Genomic DNA, 27,991 nt, shown 5'->3' with positions numbered 1-27,991 from the left:
CTGCCCTACTTTATATCCACGTGTTCTGACATCTGGTCTTTCTACAGAAACATACCAATACAATATTGTCTGACTCGTAAATATTTAGCATAACTTGCAATCAGACTTTTGAGTATAGATACCATTACACTCAAAACATGAGGTAAAAATTTACTGCAGGCAAATTTTGCATCGTGATTTTTACACAAACTGAAAATTGTAGTTTGGGTTAGTTGACCAATAAAGCTGTCACTGATCATGTAACTGAAAATTACATATATGCAAAAATGTTTTTAGCCAATTGTTGCCTTATACAATGAAAATGCTAATGGGCTGTCTCTCTTTTTGTATCACATAATTTCTTTAGGGCCAGAGGTCATTACAAGTTTTTACGGCAATATGGCAGATGTAGGAAAGACGCCTGTGGCACGGAATGAGAAGACCAACAGTGAGTTTGGCTATGTGGGCATTGATGCCATCTTGGAACAGATGAGGAGGAAAGCCATGAAACAAGGCTTTGAGTTTAACATCATGGTAGTGGGTAAGTAGAGGTTTCAGTGTGCAATTACAGATGTGTTGCCTTTTTGTTCTTATGCACAAATAAACATTTAGTATCACTTGAAACTTGAAATAAATTAGTTAGATTAAATAGATCAAAATTGTTAAAAATAAACATTTGATAAGGGTAATAAATACTATTATTGACATTCTGTGACAACTTATTTACATTATGTGATTATTATTATTTTTTTAAGTTGTGTATATTTTGGGACATTTTATTTAGAAAACAAAAAAGTTATATGGACAAAGTAAATGGGATGCAAAAACTTTGAAGCTCAATATCTCAAATGTTCTCAGAATGCAGATAGAACCTTATAATTACAATGTGGAAATGTGTTCTGGTTGTAAATTAGTATGGTTTGGGTTGGATATGGAATATGGTCAATGCTTGAGTGCTTTTCTACTGAGTTTTGCAAACAAGAAAAATCTGCTCTATTAGACAATAAAGCAATTTCAGCTAAATCAGCCAGAGGACCATATAAAAATTATTAATAGGCTGAATTTGGCTCAGCAAGCTGTTAGCTAAAAGGCCTTGCTGTAATCAATAGTTATTGGCAACCAAAGCTATATTTCATAACCATATCCATAAAATATAATGTATGCAATTACTACTACACCTTTTTCTTTTCAAGTTTATACCTTATCATACTGTTTTTAGTGAGCAGGAGGGTTGTTAGTCATTACCATTGAATCTTTAATTCAGACAGATCTGTTTGAACCTACAAGCCTTAAATTACTAGCCAGAGACCTTCAATCATCAGGCAACACCACCCAGCACTAGACCAACAATTTCACCTCTACTGATACAATACAAATGCCCTGAATGACCCCAACTGATTGTTAATCATGACTGTATTCCTATTATGCTATTTTCACTGACGCATTTGGCACCCCGCCACCCCAGGACACATGGCAACCGCCAACCCACCCCCAAGATCCAACTTCAAGCTTTTTAAAAATGAATATCTTCCTGGAGATATATTATTCTCCAGCAGTATAACCCTGATTTTATTTTTCTTGGTAATGTGTAAAACTTAACATAAAACCTGTAGCTACTTGCAGAGATTTAGAAGGATTGTTTCTTGACAGTGCTGGATGTCTTTTGCTTTTATGACTTAAGAACTGAGAAAAATGCTTTTGTGTCTCTGAAAGAACATGTTAATGTTTTTTTAATCGAGTTCTTTGGAAAATTAATATATGGATATGTAGCAGCTTTATGAAAATATCTAAGGCTTGTTCATGGATTGATCTTTTGGCAGTTGAGTGATTTTGAGTGTTTTGTTGCCAAACTATAATCCTCTAATTACCTTATACCAACTCTTTTAAGCTTGAACCTTGCCAAACTTGTGCAGACATCTAGAGGTTGGCGGTTGCTTTCAGGGATTTTATAGTGGATGGTTTTTTAGTTACTTACATGTACGCCAAAATGTTTATAAAAAAAAAATCCTGTAGAATTCAATCGGACATGGTTAATGCTTTCTGCAGTGAGAGCATCTGCCTGGCTGCTTCACTCAACTGATTCCAGCTGCAACCTTTGTTCTTGCTTTATCATGGATGTTAGTGAGAGATCCAACAAGCTGATCCCATGAGCCTCCTCTAGAAACACTGGCTCTTTTATAGAATTGTGTGTGTGCGCATGGTCAAATCTGCTTATGGGAATGATAACGCTACTCACAGTCGCTCACATATAAACACACACACACTTTGCCATAGTCCCGTTTACTCTGCTCAATATATGGCAATTTTTTTGTTTACTTGAACACATGAATTAGGGTTGTTAATTTTGAATATGTTTAAAAACAACTCAATCTAGTGCAACAGAATATTGATGTATACAAGTGACACGTCTTGGGTATTCTATAGTCTTTGAAAACATGTACCAAAAAACAAGAATGCATAAATGGGTAATTTTGGTTTTCTTCAAAAAATATGTGCTGTTATTAAAATTAATAAAGGAATTGATGATATATAAATGTTTTAAAATATCAAAAATGTTTATTTGTTTACTGTATATGCATGACAATAGATGCAACATTTTTTTCTGAGCTAATTTAGAGCTACTATCAAGTATGTTGCAGTCTGAACTTCTCACAAGATAATGTAAGAATTAATTTTAATTTTACACTCCCCTCCAAAAGTATTGGGACAGTGAGGCCAATTCCTTTATTTTTGCTGTAGACTGAAAACATTTGGGTTTGACATCAAAAGATGAATATCAGACAAGAGATTTACATGCCGGCTTTTATTTCCAGGTATTTACATCTGAATCTGACACACAACTTAGAAGATATCACCTTTTGTTTGAACCCACCCTTTTTTCATGTGAGCAAAAGTATTGGAACATGTGACTGACAAGTGTATTTTGTTGCCCAGGTGTGTCCTATCACAGTGATTATTCAAACAATAATTAGCACAGAAAGTCTATGCACAGTCAATGTTCAAACTGCATTTATAGTTAAGAGGTGTAACCAACATGTAAACCAGAGAGCTGGGTGAAAAACAAGCAATTGTGAAGCTGAGAGAAGGAAAATCAATCAGAGCCATTGCACACACATTTGAGAAGCCACTGGTCTACTAAGTAACAGACATCGAACAGGTAGACCAAGGAAAACAACTGCAGTTGATGACAGAAACATTGTGAGAGCTGTCAGGAAAGACCCTAAAACAACTGTAAGTGAGATCAGCAAAACCTCCAGAGGGCAGGAGTGAAGGTATCACAATCTACTGTTCGCAGAAGACTTCATGATCACAAGTACAGAGGCTACACCAGAAGATGCAAATCACTCATTAGCAAGAAGAATAGGAAGGCCAGGCTGGAATTTGCCAAAAAGTACAGAGATGAGCCTCAAAAATTCTGGGACAAAGATTAACCTTTACCAAAGTGACGGAAAGGCTAAAGTTTGGAGAAAGAAAGGATCTGCTCATGATCCCAAACATACAAGCTCATCTGTGAAACACAGTGGAGGTAATGTCATGGCTTGGGCTTGCATGGCTTCTTCTGGGACGGGCTCATTAATCTTCATCGATGATGTAACACATGTTGGCAGCAGCAAAATTAACTCAGAAGTCTACAGAAACATTTTGTCTGCCAATTTAAAGAAAGATGCAACCAAACTTATTGGGTGATCCTTCATCATGCAGCAAGATAATGACCCAAAACACACTGCCAAAACAACAAAGGGGCAAGAAATGGAAGTTCATCAGGGGCAAGAAGTGGAAGGTTTTAGACTGGCCAAGTCAATCTCCAGACTTAAACCCTGTAGAGCATGCCTTTTACCTGCTAAAGAGGAGACTGAAGGGGGTAACCCCCCAAAACAAACAACAACTGAAAGAGGCTGAGCTGAAAGCCTGGAAAAGCATCACAAAAGAAGAATGAAAAAGTTTGGTGATGTCAATGGGTCACAGGCTTGATGCAGCTATTGAAAGCAAAGGATTTGCAACTAAATATGAAGTCTTTTTCACTTTAATCTATGTTGATTCTATCTGTTCCAATACTTTTGCTCACATAAAAAGTGGGTGGGTTCAAACAAAAGGTGACATTTTCTAAGTTGTGTGTCAGATTCAGATGTAAATACCTGGAAATAAAAGCCGGCATGTAAATCTCTTGTCTGATATTCATCTTTTGATGTCAAACCCAAATGTTTTCAGTCTACAGCAAAAATAATGGAATTGGCCTCACTGTCCCAATACGTTTGGAGGGGAGTGTATGACAGCACCATCATGTATGGCTATAGTTAGGGCGATAATTCGATAACGATAATTATCGCGATATAATTTTCCTAGATAAAACGATATGAAGAGTTCGGTAAATGTTCGATATAATGTCTATGCACCAAAAGCGGAATGAAACAGCGCTACTCATTTGAATCGGTCTGTTTATCCGCTCGGATCACAGTTCAAACGGCCACGTGGCGCGAACTCACTAGAACAGATTGCATTTACTCAGTCGAGCAAGCAGTAAACAGCGCTATGAGATCCAGTATGAAGCGCTTGAATTCAGCGATATTCACATTGAATTTTATTACAGGAGTAATGTATATAATTATAATGTATGTATTTGAGGTTAAGCTATAGCATGTGTGCATTTATACAGAATGTTTTCAGACTACTGTTTTTCATACAAATAGATTAGATTAGATTAGATTAGATTCAACTTTATTGTCATTGCACATGTAAGGTACAGGGCAACGAAATGCAGTTAGCATCTAACCAGAAGTGCAATAAGCAGAGGTACAGGATATATGTTCAATATGTTACATATGTACAGAATATACAGATAAGGCAGTAGTACTATGGACATGATTTACAAATTTTTAAATACTGATATACAGATGGGTGATATGAACATACTATACAGATGGATTGTACAGTAAATGTATGTACACTGTGAGCAAAAACTATGAATATAATTACAAATGGATATGAATGAGCTATACATTAAGATATATAAATACTAGTGCAATGAACATTGAAAGTGCATAGAAATAAAAATTCCCAGTACATAGTACTCAGTGTGTGGATGTTTTTTTTTGTTTTTGTTTTTTAACCGATTTAATGATGGGGAGGGGTGAAGAGTTTGTGGTGGTGTGTGAGGGGGGGTATCATTGGGCAGAGTTTAGTAGGGAAACAGCTGTTCCTGAGTCTGCTTGTCCTTGATCGGAGGCTCCTGAAGCGCCTCCCAGAGGGCAGTAAGTTAAACAGTCTATGGTCAGGGTTAGAGGAGTCCTTAAGAATGCCGCGAGCTCGACGTAAACAGCGTTTTCTCTGGACGTCCTCAATGGCAGGAAGTGGTGTCCCTGTGATGCGTTGGGCGGTATTTCACCAAATAGGCTACCTATAAACCATATAGTTATATTTTTACCATGGTATTGAGGTGCTATATGTGTGGTTTTAACTGAGTTTATCATCATTTAAATGTATGCTACTATGTGAGACCAATGCTTTTTTTTGAAAAAAAAAAAAATTGGTCAGAATAAATGTAACCATATAAAACTGAGGTTGGCATAATTTTTACAGATGTTACTGATTTTAAAAATTAACAGAAATTTACCTCTGCATCCTAACTCAAGCTACTATCAAATGTACATTTCTAAGAGACAAAAAAGTGATATTATTATTATCAGGCAACCCAAATCTGTTTCTTGATTTGAAACAATATCACTCATTAGAACATGCAGAAACTAAGAAATACATTTTTCTATTTAGATATTTATTTTGTTAAGGAAAATTAGCAAATGGAGCAAAATACTGGTTTTAAACTTGAAAGAAATATTTGACATTTATCATGATAGTTATCGTTATCGACTGATATGAAAAAAATTATTGTGATAATTTTTTTGGTCATATCGCCCAGCCCTAGCTATAGTATGTCCAGATTACTTACACATGAATACTTTTTAATGGTCAATAAATTCCTCATCAACTGTAGTATCTCCTCAGACAGTATGCGATTTTAGACACAGTAGATAAGTACAGAGAGGAAAAGACAGCTGAAGGCCCAAACAAGCAGAAGAGGTGCAAACTCTGCCCAAAAGCTATGCATAGAAAGTTGTAAATCTTCTGTGTGAAACGCTCTGTCCTTGTATGCAAAATTAATTCTCACATTATCTTGTGAGAAGTTCAGACTGCAACATACTTGATAGTAGCTCTAAATTAGCTCAGAAAAAAATATGTTGCATCTATTGTCATGCATATACAGTAAACAAATAAACATTTTTGATATTTTAAAACATTTATATATCATCAATTCCTTTATTAATTTTAATAACAGCACATATTTTTTGAAGAAAACCAAAATTACCCATTTATGCATTGTTTTTTGGTACATGTTTTCTAAGACCCAAGACGTGTCACTTGTATAGTTTTGAATGGGGAAAAATGCAGCGCTCAGTATGGCCACTCTATCGAACGAAGCCTCGCCTTCTGAGCAAAAGAGCCAATCGCTAATCGGTAAAGTCAGCGCGTCACTGCAGCTGCCGTTAAAAGTCCCGGTTGCTATAGAAACAGTCAGCGTTCTGAGACGTGCGCTAGGACTGCGCACTGGCAGGTTTAGCCTGAGAAATAAGCTTTTTATAACGCTATTTGAGCAAAATAAGCAACCTTTTTAACCAGTTTTGGAGAATTTGATGTTTCCCCATTCAAAGAGATAGGAGCTGCACTTGCATGCCCGAGAGGCATTTCAAAGATGGCCGCCGAGTGACATGACTTGCCTTAAAGGGACTTTGATGTATTCTAGAGATAATTGTGTACTTTTGTCCTTATAATTTAAAAGAAAAATAAGATTGCACTAAATTAACTCATTAAATCTACATCCCCAGTGCCAATTAAATATGTTGATAATTTTTTTTCTTTGTACAGGTCAGAGTGGTCTGGGTAAATCCACGTTGATGAACACACTTTTTAAATCTAAAGTGAGTCGTAGATCTTTGATGACAACAGAGGAAGAGCGAATTCCCAAGACAATTGAGATCAAGTCCATCAGTCATGGTACAAAGGCCTTCTGAATTAAAACTGAAGCTAACACCTGCTTATCCATTTAAGGATAAGTCATATTTTAACACTTCCAACTGTCTAATAAATTTAGTTATCCACTTTGTGTATTCATCTCTTCAAACTCATCTTTTATACAGATATTGAGGAGAAGGGAGTGAGAATGAAGCTGACCGTCATTGACACTCCAGGTTTCGGAGACCAGATAAACAATGAGAACTGGTCAGTGTCAACTTTATTAACTGTTATTCAGCTAATTCTTTAATTACTTGATGGTCTTGTTAGATCTCATGTGTTTCCTGGTGTCTCCCAATCTGTCTGATCTGTTTGTAGCTGGCAGCCCATCATGAAGTTCATTAATGCACAGTACGAACAGTATTTACAGGAAGAGATCAACATCGAAAGGAAGAAGAGGATTCCAGACTCACGAGTCCACTGCTGCATATATTTTATTCCTCCTACTGGACACTGGTGAGACACACACACACACACACACAAACACATTACATTACATTTAAACTTGAACAAATACCAAACATAGGTTTTTGTTATTGTTATTCCTTAGATAGTAGGGCTTTGTTGAAATCTGATCTTGATATGGTAATTTAATATATCTTTGGCTGAATCAATACAGTTTTTTTGAGTTGTCTCAGCTTCTGATGTAGGGTGTAGACCCTATTTACACTTGTTATTATGATCTGCTTTGGATGATCCAATACTAGAGGTGTAAAAGTGGTACGAAACGTTTTGGACCACCATCTTGGAAATTACATTGGACCACATTAGTAGTATAAAATACTAACCCAACTTAATGTATCCTGGTAAACAGTAATTACTGTTAGCCACCTACTCAGCTGTCAATCCACCAGTGCAAGTTTTGTTCAGGTTTTTTTTTTTTGTGAATTCTGCTTGGCAAACATGTTTGCACATAAAAGATGTATGTTTAGGAAAAATGGTGCACATCTTTTTAAGAAAAAAATGTAAAAAATAAATAAAACAAAATTTATGTAGTTAGTAACAAAATTGGAGACCCTTTCCTCACGAACCGACCAGAAGTGGTCACATGAGACAAGCATAAACGCACCTCTTGTAAACAAAATGCAGCTTAATATCATGTGTAAATGGGATCATATCCTTTATCCCTCTCCATTTGTCTTTTTTGTTTTCTATAATTTACTAACTCGCTTGCTATAAATGGGAGTCATGCAAACCAGTGTTTGTGTGTGTGTGTGAGTGTGATGGGACCAGGGGGAAATTACATTGTGTGGTCCTGTGAGTGGCTTTGTTTGTGTTCTTATTTTCTAGGTATATATGCGTATGTGTCTGCACAGGGGAGAGGAAGGTTGGGGGGCAGGGTTATGCTTTTTTAAAGAGGGTATTTCCTTCCACGAGTGCGTGTTGGTGTGTGCACACTTATTAGATACTGTCTCGCAACTGCTGCATGCTTGTAAGATATCTGAACAGCTGCTTGTCTTGCCACATGTCAAATAACATGAGTACACACAGCCTGTAGTTCCTGTGTTTGAAATTGTGGCTTGGAAACAGCCCCATTCATCTCAAGAGCATGGGGGAAATATGGGTGGAGCCAAAGGGGCTTTGGGCCCATTGGTGATGGTAAGCCACTAGCGGAAGGGTTTTAGCTAAAGACAAAACATTAAATTGTTTGTTAATGCGGTGCCATCAGCCAGTCAGTGTTCATGGACGTAGCTGTCATATTTCATATTTAATTTGCAGAATGTTAATGTACATATAGCTGTGCATTTTTTCAGTTGGTTGCTGTGCCGTAATTCCACAGTGAGGAAGTTATATGCTTTAAAAATGCAGTCTGAATATATCAGCAGTGGGATGGTCTAACATGTAAAATTTGATGTTTAAGTTTCAAGACTACAATACCACTGTCAGCATTTGGCTCTTTACTTTTTACTCATCATGTTTTCAGAAAAGTAGAAATGAACTATAAACCCTTTAGTTGTTGATCAAAGCCCAGATTCAGATGTCAAGACTGGCTGCAAATTTGCAATGAGGTTCATTCTTGAACATTTCACACAGATCCTTTGAGACCTTGTGGAAACTTTTATAATCTCATTAGTGGATGTCGCACTCTGGTGGCTAGTCATTTCCATGTGGTTTTGTGGGAAACAGGAAGTAAAACAAGAAGTGTCCACCACACATGGTGACTCCTTCCTCTATGAAAGAATTATGAGACCCACAGATGGGGGTAGCTGATTAAAATATCAAATTGGCTTTTCCCATGCCAGGGTTTGTGCAAGTTATGTGCATCTGTTGATGTATTAAGTTTCCTTTTAAATACATGAGTAAGTAAACTGCAGTAAATTACACAAGGAAACAGACCCTAAGTGAAATAGGGTACTGTCTACAACCCAGTGGGCATTTAAATAGAAATCTGAATTGGAATGCCAGGAAGATGATTTTACTTCAACTCATTTTGTTGGTTAAACAAAATGGGTAAACAGATTACTTTCTTAGACCATTGGGGAAATTTGAGTTTTATGGGAAAAGCTGTGTTCACAATGATCTATAAATAAAGTTAATTTATTGAATGGAATGTATTTATTTACCTTTATTCTGACCTACCAAAGCTTTGTAATTAATACCAACATATACCAACCAACAAATATTTCTGTAAATAGCCCATATGCCGTGCTTCATAACATGTTCTTTAATGATAATTCAAAATAAAATCTTTGATTAAAATAAAATAAAATCTTATGAAATCTTTGAGTTTATGAAATTTGTCAAAATATGAAGACCTAAGATGCAAAAACCTTTAAGTCCATCTGAGATTTTTTCTTTTAAATGAACATTTTTTTATGAGGCTCCTATGAAAATAACATTGGACATAAGTAAATAAGGCATTCAATAACGGATAAATAACCATTTTTTGTGAAAGTTAAAATACTGAACATACACATAGGAGCCTGATAAAAATGCTTATTTAAATCTCAGATGGACTTAGAGGTTTTTTCATCTGAAGTCTTCATATATAATACAAAAACATATAATATCTATAAATGTAATATATTATATGTAAAACAATGTACAGGTCTGTAAATGCATTGTTTACTATCTCAAGTTTTTTCACTTCTGTATGCTACACAGATGCAGCTTCTAATTCAAATGTTGCATACTAGACACATTTCTCTATGTATGTGCTTAAGCGTACATGAAACCACAAATGTGTTTCAGTTTTGTGGACTGTTAATGGTTATATATTCAAATAGGCATGTAATCATCAATGCATGTAATTCCTCACAGGGCTTTTTGTGAATGCACGTGTATATTTTGCGTGTTATAGCACTCAGCGAAATGTTTAAAGCCCTCTAGCTCTGCAGTCCTCACCATGTCATAGTTCTGTAAGCCCAGATTGTGACATCTTTTTGTCCTGGGGACTAAGAGGCTCTGTGCATGCTCGTTCTAGTTTGTTAAAAAAGGCAAAATGCAGTGTGTCATGTGAGTTGAGTGAACCGGATATCTGGCCATTAAAGATGTCATTGCTGCTTGTTTGTGCCTTGTGGTTGTGGATGCAGTACACACTCCAAATAAACCCTCCACAAAGCAGACTTAAATACACATGCCAGTTGGTTGTGTTTTTTTAGTACAAGTAATGCAAAGTCACAAGCACTGAAGAAAGTTCAACATATCCTTAAGGGCATAGTTCACCCAAAAATGTACAGTGCATTTAGTTATATTTTCTTACCCCGTGTTGTTCCAAACTACGATTTTCTTTCTGCTACAGACCACAACATTTTATTTTTTATTTATTTAGTGTTTTCCTTTTCATACTTTCAGCTATAATCTGCTTTTGAGATCCACATAAGAAAATAAGAACGGTATTAGGGTGAATAAATAATGATCTCTAATAATAAATAAATTCTCCATATTGGTCAGTCATTCGATGCCTTGATAATTTGAGCTGCACCTACGGTATTTGAACGTGATACTTAAGTTTTAAGCAACTAATTACACTGTGTTGTTTTAAATGTTATTGAATAGAGACCATTCTATTTAACACTTTACTTGGTTTTTAATTCATCCATTTTGGGTCTTACTGCATTGCTGCCTTCTCTGTTTTAGTTTGCGGCCAATTGACATTGAGTTTATGAGACACCTAAGTAAAGTGGTGAACATCGTTCCTGTTATCGCCAAGGCAGACACCCTCACCCTGGAGGAGAGAAACTTCTTCAAACAGAAGGTATTTATCTCTCAGCTTGTAGATAATGAGTCCCTTCCAACCATATGATGGGAGCTTTTATTAGATTTTTTGATTCCTCACCTTGTAAAATTCTTTTTCATCTTGTCTCTATCAGTCACCCAAGGTTATCATAGAATGACATAAAGAATTTATTTGAGAGCATCTGGCATGTTTTCCATTAATTTGAATAAAGTTTGCCTCACTCATCCAGGCTACACCAGTTGAACAATGATTTTTTTAATTAGATTTTTTTCAAGTATTTAACCTCAATACAAACTGGCATCACACAATGTGTGTGGGAATCTCTTTGTGTAAATATCTGTGGGAATTGCCTTCCTGATGGTGTGAATTGGTGCAAAAATGTTCCTTTATGGGCATTTCTCATGGCATTTCTTAAACTTCTATAACCGTAACAGACTAAGCATGTGTAAATATTTGATACAATTCCAGTCCTAGCTGCTGATAGGTTGCTAGTAATCTAGCGTTTTGAAATACGTAATGGTTCAGTCACATTTGCGTGGATGAAATCTTTTCATTTGAATAGAAATCTATGCAATTGTGAATTTTGGATGAAACCGAAAGATTTCTCTACGCAGATTTAGCAACAGGTTATAAACAGAAGTTGGTCATGTGGATTCGCTGTGTTAACCGAAAACTGCTTGGCTTGAAAGTGGCTTCTGTGTGAGCTGTGCTTCATGCATTACTTTTGATAGTAATTTCTACAACCACCCATAATTTGTAGACTCAATATTGGAAAATATCTAAATTCCTTCTTGGACATTCTTAATTATGTAGGGAAAGTCTTGGATCTGGTTGAGTAATTTTATGTTTAATCTTTTTTGGGTTCACGGGTCGGGTGAGGCACTTTGTGTTTTATTTGACCTCAAGTTAAGTTGCAACATGGCAGAACTTCACAGGATGGTAGAGGCGGTACACAGGATAGATCTAGCGGTGGGCAGCTGGAGTTGGTACATGGAGGTTTGCCATAAAAAGCAGCAAAAAACATGTGAACCGATGACTTGTCCCTTTAATGTACAGCAATAACAGGCTGTCCAGCAGTAAGAAGAAATCTCCACGTATCAAGCTCTTTTTATGTTAATTTTCATAGAAGTAATTGAATAGTGACTGAAGAGATTCAGCTGAATGGTTTATTTGTTATATTACTTCATGTTTTTATTCAATGAACATGTTTGCATTGTGCTCGAGTAGTCGGTGAAGGCAACTTTATCCTTCTCATACTTCTCCTTGCATAATGTCTATTGATTTTGCCTGTCTAAAAGCTGCCAGTGGAAACTCCGTGGGTGTCCAAGCTACTGTTTCCTCCTAACATGTGCTTCACCTGCCAAACAGAACAAACCCCAGGCTCTAGAAGCTCTTCGGGCTTGTACATAACTGTTACGTTTGGCTGTGTGGTCAGTGCACAATCCTTAGATCCTTTTCCTCCACCCCACAAGGTCTTTGACATGACAGGAGAGTAGGGTGACACTATATTCAACCTTGTGAACATTGATGTGGAGTTGCTGAATTTGTCTAGTTTATTTGCTTTAATGTTTAATGACATCAACCACATGGAAGCAGAGAATCAAAACAAACACCGGCTCAGAGTGGATTCAGTGAAGGGTGTAGTTTTGATTCGTCGTCATTCATTAAAGCATCCCGCTGGCTAAAAGCTCTCTCACTGTATTTTTTTCATTATGCTCCCAATGGCCGGTTTAAATCTTCACTGCCAGAGGTCTGAAGTCATGTGGGTAGCGATTATTCAATCTGACATCTGAAAAGCATGGTGACCCTTAAAGAATGTGCCATTAACGGAAAAGTTTACCCAAAAATGAAATAAATTCTGTCATCCTTCTTGTTCCAAACTTCTGACTTACTGTTTGCCGTGGAACAGAAAAGGAAACATTTTTGAAGAAAGTAATGGCTGCTCATTTGTATATAAATTACTAAAAAACATATAAATGACTAAAAAACAAACAAATTGCCGTACACATTCATTTATGGAAAAGGTCTAAATGGTTAATTTACAAATAGGACTAATTCATTATCAAACTCACTGTGACACATTTGTCTGTACATAACACAAGTTACGGTACAGATTCTGATGATTTGAAATTTATAGAGTCGAACGGACCATTTTTATGATGCTTTTCCATCGTTTTTATGCTTGAAAGCTCCAGTCTCCATTAACTGCATGGAAAAGGGCAACAGTACATTTTTTTATATATTCTGTGTTTGATAAAAAGAAAGTCAGTCATGCAGTTTAGTAAGAGCATTTTTTTTTAAACGACCCAATGTTCTGTGGATGCATGTTCTTCAAAGGTGAACGAGGAACTAAACACTGTTTCATGGATTCTTTCTGGTGTGTTTGTGCAGATAAGAGAGGACTTGCGAGCAAATGAAATCGACATCTATCCTCAAAAGGAGTTTGATGAGGATGCAGAGGACAGAATTATTAATGAGAAGATCAGGGTATGTCCACTTGTCACTCTGAATCTCTATAATTCAATCACTGCTACTGTGGTATGAGTTAGACAGAGATTGTTGATGAAGTGAGCTTATGTATCTTCTGTTTCTGCCTGACTGTATATTGTAATTCCAAGTCTTGCTTTTTTATCTCAAAGGTTTTCATGTGATCTCTGTTTTAGGAGATGATCCCATTTGCTGTGGTGGGAAGTGATCAAGAATATCAGGTCAACGGAAAAAGACTTCTGGGCAGGAAAACAAGATGGGGGACAGTAGAAGGTAGTGCACACAAAAACATTCAGCCTTGCTCACAACACTTTCCTTAAATCTGACCTTTTCTTGCCCAAAATCACATCTGCACATCCTCTCTGGCAGTGTCAAGTCAATATTATTTGTATAGTGCTTTTAACAAATGCAAATTGTGTCGAAGCAGTTTTACATCGGCTGGGTGGCTTCATATCAGCTTTACTGTATTTAGACAGGAAATAGTTCGTCGAAATAGTGTCATTCTCCTCTGGCAAGACAAAATGAGCAGTTTAAATCTAGGCTAAAGCAGAGTCAGATTGTGCAAAGGACTCATCTGGTTCCTGTGAGCTTTGTTGTTGGATTGGTGTCCTGTGCTTTTTTTCTTCATTTAAAAACATTTGGTTGTGTAAGGAATTGTATGCACTTGTTTCCATATCCTACATTGCTTTGATTGTTTTACTGTATTTAAACAGATTTTCAAGATTTAAACAGCTAAACGAAGCTTTTAAAAGAGCAGCGTCACATAACTGCAATGGACTCTACAGGATATCATGGAGTTAACGCTTTAATGTTTAATGCAGTTATGTTTTTCATGGTGTTAACACTTTATTTAAAAATAGAAACAGGTATTTCATTCTGTTCTTTGATATTTAAAATTTGATCAAATTATTTTAGAGCATTAGAAATCATAAATGAAATCTCACCACCAAGATTTATTTCAAAGCACTGCAGCAACTAAATATTTTCAATATTATTATTATTATAGATTTTAAAAAAATTTAATTTCAATGCAGTTTAAGAAATATCAATTCTTTTCAAGTTTGAAAAGTGTTTATTTTATAGCAGATTCAACCTTGACATTTGTTTGTCCTGAGACAGAGAGGAACAGGATGGAACTAAATGAAAAACGTTAATTGCAAAATGTATTTAATGCAATTGCTGTATAATTAAAGTAATTGCTAAACTTAAAGCCCTAATACACAAATTCACATATATATATATATATCTGGTGTTTGTGTCTACAGTATGGGACCTGGTTTCCATTCTTGATGCCAAGAGCAAATCAGATTCCTATTCCTGATTCACGCAACAGGAATAGAGAGCATAAGGAATAAATCAATGTACCAATGAGAATACAACCTACTCTTCCTCATAGAAAGTCTGTGGCCAATATTAATAAGACAACTCAACCTTGCATGGACAGGAGGGTGGTAGCAGTTTTTTGGTTCAAATTAGATTTAGTTTCCTTTTATTAATGCAATTGCTCACTGTCACAGTAGCCTATTTTAATTGTGATGTCACTTTAAGAATCATTTTGCTTCTCAAATACTCTTTGTCTGATATAGTACTGCCATCTAGTGGCAATAAGATGCTATCACACCAAGCACCATAGCAAATACAGTATAGAAACAGACTGTTTATACAATCATTTTTATGACAAAACTACTCTCTAAAACCACATCTTTTTTTCTTATTTTTGCAGTTGAGAACACCGCACACTGCGAGTTTGCCTACTTGCGGGACCTGCTCATCAGGTATTCAACATTTACATTTTATAGAGTGTTTGTACAAAAAAAAGAATGCACTTCATTTGTCAATAAATATATTTTAATGTAAGTGTTCTCTCTCTGTCTGGTTTCTAGAACTCATATGCAGAACATCAAAGATATTACAAGCAGCATCCATTACGAGATGTACCGCGTACGCAGACTCAATGAGAATAACACACAACCAAACGGGCAGCCAGCAATCCACGCTAATGGTGTACCTGAGCATGAAGTCCTCTCCCATGAGATGTAGATGTCTGTCTGACCATTCATCCATCCACTCATCCATCAATCAGTCTGTCCATCTATCTTTTTTTTTTCCTTCAGTCCCTCAATTTTCAATAGTCTCTTCCTCTGTGTGCATTGACTGGCTGTGTCTGTTGACTATTGTTTTTTTAACAACAAAAAATATTTCCGATCTGTGGAAAATGAATCTTTAAGCGTATAGCAAAATATGATGTTCTGTAATGAGAGTTTTGTTAAAGATGTGTTTTTTTTATTTTTTATGTTGTCATTTATTTTAACAGCTTAGAGCTCAGAAAAAGGACATCTGGCAGAAGTTCAACATACCATATGCTTAAAGTTCTTTAACTTACAAATAATTTGGACAAAATCATACTTTATGGCTATTGGGTATAAAAATGAAGGGCTCTAGAGCATAAAAATCCAAATAAATCATGTTTTCACTATTTTAAAGTATAACGAAACTAAGGCAAGGAAAAGAATCTATAGTATGTTACAGGACTTCTGACTGTAGTCGCACACTTTTAGGCAAGAGATTTGATCTTGATTAAAGCGTTGTAAGAGTAACATTTTAGTTGATTATAAACAATGCAGTTTTAATATCCCCCTTTTTGTAGTGACTCTGCCCTGTGTGGTATCTTTACCGGTCTGTAAAATTCTCATGTACTTTGTGCCATGTTTGCATTTTTTTTTTTTTCAAGCATTGCTCATCTTTTTTGTCATAGTAATTATTGTTGTGCTTTTTAATTGTAAAGGCCTTGACATACTTATGTGACATTAAATGTTCTTTTTGTTTTTTATTTGTAAATGGTTATGTATTTATATACAGAATCATGTCACCCAAATGTTATAGTGTGGACTTTGTAGGTCAAATGTTTAGATTTCAAGAATAGCACCACAGTGACCCAAAGCACCTGTACTACACTTTTTTTTTTTTTTTTGCAACTGTCAGTATTTAGTAAAGCAAGTCCTGAGCCATTCTGTTCTCTATCTATATTCTATAATATACATGTTACCATGATTTATTGATAGATGTATTTCATGTTGTCAGTGGAAAATCATGCAGTTGTCCCCCAAACGTTTTTGGACACTTAAGCCACACTTAAATGGTAAGAAATTAGAAATTTTGTTATTGCAATTTGGTTAAATTTTTTGGGATTTGACAGTTCATACATTTTTATGTGTGACTAAAGTGTCCAAAACTGTAAAAATATTTTCTGGACTAGTATTTGAACAATATGGGAGAAGTTGAATAATATATGCTAGTCATTTTTAATATATGAGACAAATGCTAATCATTTTTCTATTTAAAGGAAAAGTTCTGACCATGTGGACGCCATTTATATTTTAGCCTATTCACAGATGACCTGTCACTTATTTTTCTTATGTACAGTTGTTTATTTTGTTTTTAACCAAAGGATTATGCATACTGCTTAAAAAATGGGGACAGTTTTTATTCTAGTCTCAGGTTCCACAGTCCCACCTAGTGCTGCCTAATGATTTGCATAACAATTGAAAAATGACATGGTTGTCTTAATCCTGGCTGTCAGAAAATTCTTGGTGTTAATCATGTTTTCTTATGCAGTCATAATAAATGGAAACCACATCCAAATCTCATAGACTTATAATGTTCTGTTCAACCCATATTGAGCAATGCCATGTCCCGAATGACCAGAAATATCATTAAAACAGATTATTTTATGAATATTGTACACCCATTGTATTTTGTTATAGTATAAGGTAAGATGTATCTTATTATTGTAGATTTGAAAAAAATAAAGATTGCTATTTTTTATTGTCGTCTAATTTTGTATCTGATTATTTCCTATTGAATTAAGTTGAATTATATTTTGAGGCACTTCGGGTTGTAGGAGAAATTACATGTTATAACTAAATTATAGCTACACTAAGAGACTGTTGGGCTAGTGATTTGTTCTGCATATCACGTGTTGATGTAAGTTTATGAATCCGAAGGTAATCTGTTCCTTATAAGGTCTCTGATGTAATGATCATGAGAAAATTATGCTAAACTCAATATAAAAATAGTATAGTGAAAATATAATATAACAAAGAGATGAAACAGACCATATTCTGCACAGAAGCCTAATGAAAAAGGGAAACATTTATTCAGCACTTTATTTATGCAGCTATGGAAATAATCAAAATGTCATTTCACCAGGAGCCTCCAGCTGAGAGAGAGAAATTGATAGTAAATGAAGTAATTTGTATCCTTGGGCATGTGTGTATATTCAGTAAGTTACAAGAAAGTGGAAAATAAGTCATTAAAAGGTTATTTCAATAGTAGGTGGCAATACTTTTGAGATTGCATATTTCGTATTTATATTGTACGACCCGAATTCTGGAAATGTTGGAACGTTTTTTTTTTAAATTTGAATAAAATAAAAACTAAAAGAATTTCAAATCACATGAGCCAATATTTTATTCACAATAGAACATAGATAACATAACAAATATTTAAACTGAGAAATTTTATGCGCAAAATGAGCTTTTGATGATGCTGTGCACTGTAGATGATGAGATTTGCAAAGCCTTGGCAATTTGACGTTGAGGAACGTTGTTTTTAAAGTATTCCACAATCTTTTTACACACGTTTTCACAGATTGGAGAGCCTCTGCCCATCTTTACTTCTGAGAGACTCTGCCTCTCTAAGACATGCCTTTTATAGCTAACCATGTTACAGACCTGATGTCAATTAACTGAATTATTTGCTAGATGTTCTCCCAGCTGAATCTTTTCAAAATGTCTTGCTTTTTCAGCCATTTGTTGTCCCCGTGCCAACTTTTTTGAGACCTGTAGCAGGCATCAAATTTGAAATGAGCTCATTTAGTGGATAAAAGTGTAAAAATGTCTCTGTTTAAACGTTTGTTATGCTCTTTATGTTCTATTATGAATAGAATATTGGCTCATGTAATTTGAAAGTCTTTTAGTTTTCATTTTATTCAAATTTAAAAAAACGTCCCAACATTTCTGGAATTTGGGTTGTATCTATTGGTCTTGATACATAGTATAGTTCTTGAGTATTCACCTTATTTTTCATGTAAACGCGGACGCCGCCATTTTCGAACTATAATGTGTCAGATTTCCGGTAAAGCACTTCCGCTAATAATCGTTGTATTGTGATTACGTAGTTTTGCGTCGACTGTGTAGATTTTACAGGCTAGTTAACTTTTAATATGGACTACAGAAAGACTGGCGTACTTTGCGCAGTTAGGGGGTGTCATAATAGCTGGTTCAAAGGTAAAAAAAAATACCTGCAAGAGATTTGTTTTGATCATAATCCACGCACAAGAGCTGAATGTGGATGTGGGGCACCCTATGATTTGCACGCGTCTATTTTCAAGACCTTATATTACTTTTTTCTCCCTGTATATGCACACACACAAACACAAATCATAATGTCAAGATGCAATTTATTTTCATTCCCCCCCCCAACATACACTGAAAATGATACAGTTTAGCAGTGCTAGGTAAATAAACACCAATTCGTCACTTTTTCAAAACTCATGGAACAAAAGGAAACACATATTTAAGTTATTTTATAACTTATTTTGGATGCTATTAATCCGACCTAATGCTGCACAGCACAGTAATAAGTTTACGGATAAGGACCAAAAAATTTCATTACTAATTTAAAACTATCAACAAGTGCTTTCACAGATGAAAGAGATAAAACATGTCATCATTTACTCACATCATTCCAATACTTTGAATACTTTCCTCAGTGGAACAAAAAAGGAGACATTATTCAGAATGTTAGCCACAGTCACCATTCACTTCACCATTTACTTTCATTGCATATTTCACTGCATATTTTGTCCATGAAATGAATGGTGAATGAAGCTAACATTCTGAATGCACATTTGCGCCACTTTGACTTGCATTCACGTCTGCTTTTAAAAACACGAAATCGCTGTCTATTTCATGTACCAGCACTCGACCGACTTTTCCGCTGTGCAGGTAACGTAGCTACTGATATGCCTCCGTGCTTTTATAATTCCGCATCGAAGACCCGTCTACTCCGAGCGACAACACAAAAAAAATTAAAATGTCCTCATAAGTTATGGCAGGCCACTTTTTCATTTCATCCTCCCACTGTGTTATACACCGCGGGTGTGGTAAATATTTACCATCACGGCGTTTAACAGTGTTCTCTGTGTGTTCTCCCCACATCGCTCCTTACCTACAAGGTAGCGAAACGGAAGTCTAACACCATTATAAGGAAGTACGTCATCGTATTTACTTCCGCGTTGCAAAATAAGGTGAATAGAGTATTGAGTATAGAAATATACATATAAATGTAGATAGAATTTTCCTTTTATTTGGATACAGAGAACTCAGACAAGATGGTAAGTTTGAACTCAAAGCAGTATTTATTTACAGCAGGGTTGAATTAAGACAAGATATGAGGTAAGGCGAGTAGATATCAATGCAGCAGATAGTGATGTCTAGATGAAGACCATTAAAATATAGCAGGTAGGAAAGATTGGTAGACAACACACCTGATAATCTGGCTGTAATTAAGATATGGGTGCCGGCCAGTGGCTGTGAGTAGCCTATTATAGTTTAGTAAATAGAGGTAAGCAGGGAGGAGATCACTGGAGACTTGGAACTTTTGAATGAGATTTGTAGACAAGGAATGGAGAAGGTATGTTTTGGAAAGTCTTGGTGAAGGGACCAACAGACTAAGGTTCTTGCAGGGGAGGTGTGGTTAGATGTCTTTCATGGAGAGCCACGCTTTCTGCCTGGACTGGTATTTGGGATTGGTGGATCTCCACCATCAACGTGACTCTTCTGGTGATGCACAGCCCGCTGCAGATGTTGATGTGCTAAAGCCGAAACCTTCTCGCTTTCTCTGAACCAGTGGTCAACAGATAGGACATCCAATGGTTTGAACAGAAGAGGCTGGTAGCTGGAAAGCACTGAAAGGGGGTGAGCTTTGTAGAGGGTTGCCATAGTGAGTTTTATGCATACTCAGCCTAGGACAAGAAGTGACTCCGCTGGTTTTTGTGCTGATAACAGAAAAGTATAAAGGAAGTGACTTATTTCTTGTATCTTTCTATTTGTCCATTACTCTAGGGGTGATATCCTGAAGAGAGGCTGATGATCATACCCAGGAGTTTGAAGAGGGTCCTCCATATGTGATATACAAACTGAATGCCTCGTTCATATACAATATCCTCTGAAATCCCACAGTTGCAGGAAACGTGACTGAACAGAAGTTCGGCGGTCTCCATTGCAGTAGGTAAGCCCCTGAGAGGGACCAATTTATAGGCATTGGAGAACCAACTGACAGTGACTAGGACACAGGTATTTCCATTGGAAGAGGTGAAATCAGTGATGAAGTCCAATTCCAGTTGGTAGGTATGGGTAGAGGTAGAAGTTTTCTTCTGATGTTAGGTGCCAGAGTGTTTTGGCACATGGTGCATTCCTGATATCCCTGGACAAATCTTTGTCTATTCATGGTGTGGGATTACAAATTTAAGAATCTGTTTTAGATCTACTGATCCTATGTCCTTACATACAATCACCTGAAAAACTAAAGTGAAATACATTTTATTTAGCATTTATGGTAAAGATGATGACATCAGATGAAAGATTCTGTTAAACAAAGTTTGTAGCAAGAGGTTCCTGTAAGTTCCTGTTCTCTTATTGTAAGTCAAATGAGCCAGATAATGGAGACTCTCACCTTTTGTTTGTAATGGCTCTTGGTGTCCCTGCTCCTGTCTTTGGGTAGTTATGCTGATTGGATTAGAAGTGGTTAAATGGGGCAGGTTGCTATACCTGTATACTTCATTTACATGCTTTGTTTAAGGTCATCACCCATGTGCTTTGATTCCATTCCTAAGCACTGCCCCCTAAATGTATATAAACTACAATGTAACACTGCCTTAGTTAGGCTTTTGATGACTGCAGCGCCACTGGTCTTCGCTTCTGAGTTTCCAACAACGGTCACCAATACAGGTTCTGAAGAGATGAGAGGGTCATATTGGTTCCTGGATGTCCAGAGCCCACAGAGCAAAGAACTGGTCACATTAGTATAAGTCATTAAGGGGCAGGAATGAAGGTCTTATCAGCTGGGACTGAGGTTGATAATAGGTTGCAGAATGGATTCTGGTTCCTCCTGGGGCTTGTCAGGTAAGTGGAGGTGTAACAAGCTATCAACTTTGATATTCTTGGCCCTTGGATGAAATGGAGAAATTGAAGGAGGTGAAGAAGGTGGTGAAGAGTGAAGAGTCATGCTTGGTTTAATCGGCAGGCCTCATGTAGATACTCAAGGTTGTGTTGGTCATTTAGCACCAGGAACGGATGGTGGCCACCTCCAGTAAATGCCATTGCTCTTCCAATGCAAGCTTGATGGCAAGAAGTTCTTATTTGCCCATAATAATAATTCTGTTCTGAAGGGGAAAGTTTTCAGGAGAAGGCACAATGAAGGAGTTGGGAGGTAGGGAGGCACTGGAGTCCAGGACAGAGACTTGATAGATCTTCATAGAGAGGTGAGTGGAACGCTGATGGAACTATAATTCTGGATAAACTGGCAGTAGAAATTGGCAAAGCCTATTCAGTGCGAAACAGTGCTTCCACCTTCCCCTCGTCCATCTGGATTCCTTGGAATTCAAATTTTTCTGCCTTGAGGAATAAGTGGAATTTCCTCAACCTTTCCATCACAAGCCTGACATGTCTATGATGTTCGGTCTCATTCTATACAATGAGCATGTTGTTGATGTAGATGACAAAGCAATGTAGGTACTCCCAGAATACTCAACCAGTGGTTAACTCTCCCTGGAATCCTTGGAATATGGAGAGGGTGTTGACCAGGCCATACGCCATGACCCGGTACCCATAATGGCCGGTAGAGGTCACAAATGTGGTCTTGCACTTATGCTCCTGCCATAATCAAATGAGGATGTGTACAATGTGAAGGTCAAGCTTCATTCCAGGATATTTCCTGTGGTCCAGGACAGAATGGATGAGTGTTGGTTCAGCTACTGATGCCCCAGGACTAGCTCAGCTGTTGAGCTTTCCAGAACCAATAAGGTTATTTGTTTATTGTGGAGACATCCGACCTAAAGGGCGAGTGGACCAACACAATGACAAATAATTCCTTTTCTCAAAGGTTTGCCAACTATGGAGTAAGTTTTAAGGGTGGCAGTACAGTACCTTTTTAAGAGGCTGCAGGAAACTCAGAAGTGAAAACCAGGGGTCTCAGGTATATCTTCAGATTTTTTCCTTATTCAGAAGTTGCTGTGTTGAGCTGCAGTCATCAAAGTCTTACTAAGGTAGGCATACATTGTATTTTATTGGCATTCAGTTGGCAGTCCTTGAAGATTGTTGATCTTACACACTGCCTCAGAAGTGACCACTTAACCAAAACATCTGAAGACAATACAGGAAATCAACCCAAACTTTGAGCTATAAACATAGTCTCTACAAAAACAAAACAAAAAGAGAGAGAGAGACGTATTCATTCATACTGTTTGCCTTTCAGTCGGACAATCACAAACTGGCAAAACCCAATTTCTGGAACTATACAGACACTAATCAGTGAATTGATGTCATCGAGTTCACCTAAACTACCTAATATAATGTAGTTCACCTTACTTTTTTCATGTGGTATTATGTCAGGACATAGGATCAGCAGATCCTGAACAGATTCTTAAATTTGTAATCCCACAAGGTGGAGTTAATGGCAGAGGGCACCAGAGATGATATAGCCGGCTAAGAGTCAAGAAGGATACTGTAAGTGAAAGACGAGGTGCAGTAAATTTCAAACCTGTGAGAAAAGGTGAGTAGCAAATATTGGGAGTTGTAACAACACTCACCTCTGTTCTTAGAGGACAGATGGGACACATGTTCTCCATCACCACAATACAGGCAAAATCTCTGGTTAGCTGCCATTAGTGCTCTGCCAGTGATAGTCATGAAGACTCGATTTGCATGGGCTCACAGACTGATTCTGGAGAACTGGTGGTAGTCGGAAGATGCAGATCAGGCTACAGGACAGGCATTTCTTTCAAGCAGGCTTTCATACAGTGAGAAACATGGTAAATTTTGAGCAGTGTGAAATGTGAAGCAAGATAACCCAGGATTCTGTTTACTTGGGGTTTAGAATGACCCAGTGTTAACTATTTTAATGTGTGAAAAGCCCTTCTCAAAACTATACAGTTGTAGTGTCCCTTTATGTGCATAAATTGCCACTTTTCATATATTGGAAAATATGTAACATTATATTTACTTATATATTGCATGTTATGTTATTCAGTAATAATATACAGATGTGCATGTGATAAAACATGATACTGTGTGTGTGTGTGTGTGTGTATAAATATATATATAAACACTCACTTTTTTGTTAGATTTATTTTTACCATGTGGGAGAGAGAGGGGGAGGGATCGGAGACGCTCATAGTGCAACGGTGCTGTATGTTAGCTCGCTGCCCACAAGGCTATCGCCACCTACACTCAGATTTTAAGAGTACAATCATATATGATATCAGTGTATTTTTTATATTAATATATATTACATAAAGCACTCAATCGACTAAGTTATACAATGTTGCCCTGACTTTAACAAGCTTTTAATATTTGTTTTCAGTAAACACGTTTTTATATACCATCATTTTATTACATGAAATGTCTAACTATGCAAACAATAAAGTTTTTAATAATATATGTTCAGCTTTCCCGGGGTTAACTCTTCAAAGGAATCAGGGGTACATCATTGCCCTCTTATTGCCGTATGTTTTTTGTTGTTGTTGTTGTTTTGTTTTTTTTGTAGGTTTTGTGTATTTGTAAAACTACACTTTACAAGCTACACAAAAGTGTGGTTTGTGGTTTCATCCTTCTGTTCATTCAGAAGTATATCATATTATGGAAGTAAATGGTCAAGTTCAGCTACTCAATGGAAACTATGACCTTTTAGATTGATAAAGGACCTATTGGCGCACCTGTGTGAGGGCTTACAGATTAACAGTCAATATATTTAGTCGTATTCTCAATGTTCTTGCAAATTGCATCACAACCACTGTTTTGATACCCCAGGTTAACATATAAATTATGCTCATAGAAGTGAGCTTTTGAATTCATCGTCAATACACAAACTAATGCATGCCTTTAACAGTGTTCTGTCTTTTATTTTTAATTCTAAAAATGTAAAATTTGCTTTAAAATTGCTTTATTTGGCAATGGTAGAAGTCTCCATTTAGATAGCTAGGTAGCTAGATAGCTTGCTAATCATTTTTGTGTGCATGCATGTGTGAGTGTATACACACTGGTGGCAGACAGTCATCAAATGCAAGTCCTTAGTCTCCCCATAAGAAGTCGACATCCTTTCTCCTCTGATCCTCATCTATGAAAGCCAACAAGCTCCAAAACAAAAGCCCGTCATCCTTCTAAAAACCAGCTAATCGCCGCAACGCTAGCACATCTGTTCAGACCAAGAAAACCAAGGTAATTGCTGATAATGAATTGTCGTATATTAACCACTTTGAAATATTAAATGTGTGTTTCGCTATACTTGCTAATTTTAGTAATGAACCTGATACAATTCTGTGATTTTTCTGTTGAGACAGCTCCCGCAGTGCTGTTAGTAATACCCTTGAGCCAATTTAGCAAATGCCCACATTGTTTGTTAGTCTATCTAAATTGCTAGCATCAGTTTGTTCGCTTGCGTAATTTTGATTTCCATTCTACCTCATCTGCCTGTCGCCTTTTACCTCTACTCCCCCACCCTCTTCAAATTAATACTCACATGCACACATATGTACATGTGCTTTTCTCACCGAGACCCTATTCTCTGACTGTCTCCTGGCATGATGCCAAGTCTTTTTTTTTTTTTCAAAGGAAGGTGGGGCTGTTACCCTACCCATATGCAAATTAGCCTCATTTTGATTAAAAGACAGCTGCAAATTTAATTAGATTCTACAGCAGAGAGAAATATCATGTCGGTCTTCTCTGGAGGGGAGTGATTTGCTTGAATTAATGTTTGCTAGTCTTGCAGTTGAAGTAAACACAGGGATAAAGAGAAAGGTATGTTGTTGCAGATCTTTTACGAAGGGCAATGAGGCGTTTCTATTGAACATCACTGATGAAAAACCTTCTTGCATCGTTTAATGAGCTTTGTAACATTAAAAGCCAGAATAACTACATAGCAGAAGCCTAAAAGAGCTGTCTTAACTAATATGCACACAGATTCTTTAAGTAAGAGTCAGCCTTCCTCATCTATCTATCTATCTATCTATCTATCTATCTATCTATCTATCTATCTATCTATCTATCTATCTATCTATCTATCTATCTATCTATCTATCTATCTATCTATCTATCTATCTGCCTGTCTTCTGTCTATCTATCTTTTGTGTCCTCCATAATCCTCCAGTTTACATCTGACTGGCCAGTATCTGTTTGATTGAATGAACATTAAACAGCACGATTCATTCCAAAAAAAAAAACAAACAAAAAAAAAATTAAATATTTAAAAATAATTCTTATATTAAAATCAAACATTTGTAGATAGTAAAACTAAAGTTTTTATTTGTTTTTCTTTGCAAACCTGTTCTATAAAAGTAGACCATTTTCAGACAAGAACACTTGGTTAATCTTGGTCTAATTAGTTTGATACACATGGCAACTTTTTGAGCAATGTTGCTGGACAACTTTAGCCAGTGTTACCGTCAATGAGCATCCAGGTGAGACGCAGTGCCCTCGACCGATCTAAAATATCCAGATTGTTTGCCTTTCTCACAGGGAAAATGCCCAAACAACATTGCTCATAAAAGTTGGCCAGCAAAATTGCTCAAAGGTTGCCCTGTGTATCATCAGCCTTACATTTAGCATCCAATCTTTGTTGCTCTTCTTATAAGAAGCTTATCAAAATTTAGGATCCTCAGACCTACTTAAGTATCTTAGATTTATGAAACTGCTGCAAACCTACCAGTCCCTTTGTTACTATTAAAGTTAATACAAGGTGTCAAGGTGGTGGAAAGACCTGCTTGGTGAGACCCATGCTACTGGTGTTGTATCATGTTTGGCCACTGTGGTCTGGTTAACAGTAGTGACAGTGCTTTCCTTCCTCGATGGGTGAAATTCTTTCTTGTGACCTATGATTTGAGGGCATTTTGAGAGAAACCCAAGGCTCTTTAGTTTTTTTAGGGTGTGTGTGTTAATATAATGTGATTACAAGTAGGTAATCCAACCCTGGGTGTTTTAATCACTTTCAGATTGTTGAATGAGTCACATAAGCAAAAATAAACATGCTTTCAATCGTTAATCTACTCCTTTTAATAATTGTCATTAAATGTTTCTGTAGACTCAGCATGAGTGAAAGGCATGTGTATAATAGTCAAATCAGTTATTAAATGCCCCAGACAGGTTTGCATTCGCATTAGTGGCTTAATGTGGTAGTGGGAGTACTGAACTTTTGTTTCTTTATTTCAACTGTAGAATATAATTCAAAGTGTTATTACACTGTAAAATGCTTCTTATAGGGCTATATGTAAGAATGTTCATGTAATAATCACTTCTTTTAGTGCCATTGTGTGAACAGCTTGATACAAAACTTAAAAAACCGAGACCTTCCCCAACTTTCTAGGTTGTCTATTAAAGCCTGTAGTGTAGATTGATTTTTATGCAAAGATGTTTTTGCTGGGAAATCAAAAGGATGTGACATTTATGCATGCTCCCGAGAAGCTCTCACATGAAATGAATGCTTATGGGTTCAGGATTATACCAAAAGAGCCATTCTAAAAATTATTAATTCATAATAAAGTCTCACATAGCCAGATCTATATAGTCTATTATGCTTTATAGTCAAACTATCATAACAGTGCAATTTCAATAACCTCACCTGCTGACATAAAGCTGGTGAATTACGCAGCTGGTGCATATCCATATCTCTATGATCTGATGCTTTCTTAACTGCTGTTTTCTCACCGCTGGCACTTTTGTTGTGTTTGTTTTGTTATTGAGAGGAAAGCGTGCAGTAGGCTACATATATTCATCTAAACGCCGCATGAACGTCAGCATGAACGGCATCTGAATGTTCATTAACAGTAAATCGCTGCAAATGTATTTCCAACTTATTTTTACTAAGCATAGAAAGGAAGAAAAACTTTACCTTTGTTCATTCTCTTCTACATTACCTGTGCACATGTATGAGCATGGGTAATAAGTCACTGGCTGCAGTTCACTTAGCGGCCACCATGTGTCATTTATATCAAGAGTTTTTGAATTT

General features: G+C 36.6%; 1 protein-coding gene across 6 annotated transcripts in view; it reads left to right on the top strand.

The window, feature by feature from the left end:
* The window catches only part of LOC306845239 (septin-9-like), a 67,019-nt gene extending 49,473 nt beyond the window's left edge, over positions 1–17,546 (top strand). For 5 of the 6 annotated variants that reach the window (XM_079377923.1, XM_079377921.1, XM_079377922.1 and 2 more), the window contains 9 exons: positions 347–520; positions 6,898–7,026; positions 7,170–7,251; positions 7,363–7,500; positions 11,125–11,242; positions 13,616–13,711; positions 13,888–13,984; positions 15,435–15,486; positions 15,595–17,545. In XM_079377923.1, the coding sequence (XP_079234049.1) occupies positions 347–520; positions 6,898–7,026; positions 7,170–7,251; positions 7,363–7,500; positions 11,125–11,242; positions 13,616–13,711; positions 13,888–13,984; positions 15,435–15,486; positions 15,595–15,751 (1,043 nt within the window). In that variant the 3' untranslated portion in view covers positions 15,752–17,545. Of the gene's footprint in view, positions 1–346; positions 521–6,897; positions 7,027–7,169; positions 7,252–7,362; positions 7,501–11,124; positions 11,243–13,615; positions 13,712–13,887; positions 13,985–15,434; positions 15,487–15,594 lie in introns of all 6 variants that reach the window. The other variant, XM_079377926.1, reaches the window with a different exon arrangement.
* Positions 17,547–27,991: the final 10,445 nt, after the last annotated feature.

This window comes from Barbus barbus (assembly GCF_936440315.1).
Source record: "Barbus barbus genome assembly, chromosome: 25".
Classification (NCBI taxonomy): domain Eukaryota; kingdom Metazoa; phylum Chordata; class Actinopteri; order Cypriniformes; family Cyprinidae; genus Barbus; species Barbus barbus.
The sequence above is the reverse complement of the archived record's forward strand: the minus strand, read 5'-3'. Positions and strand labels throughout refer to the sequence as shown.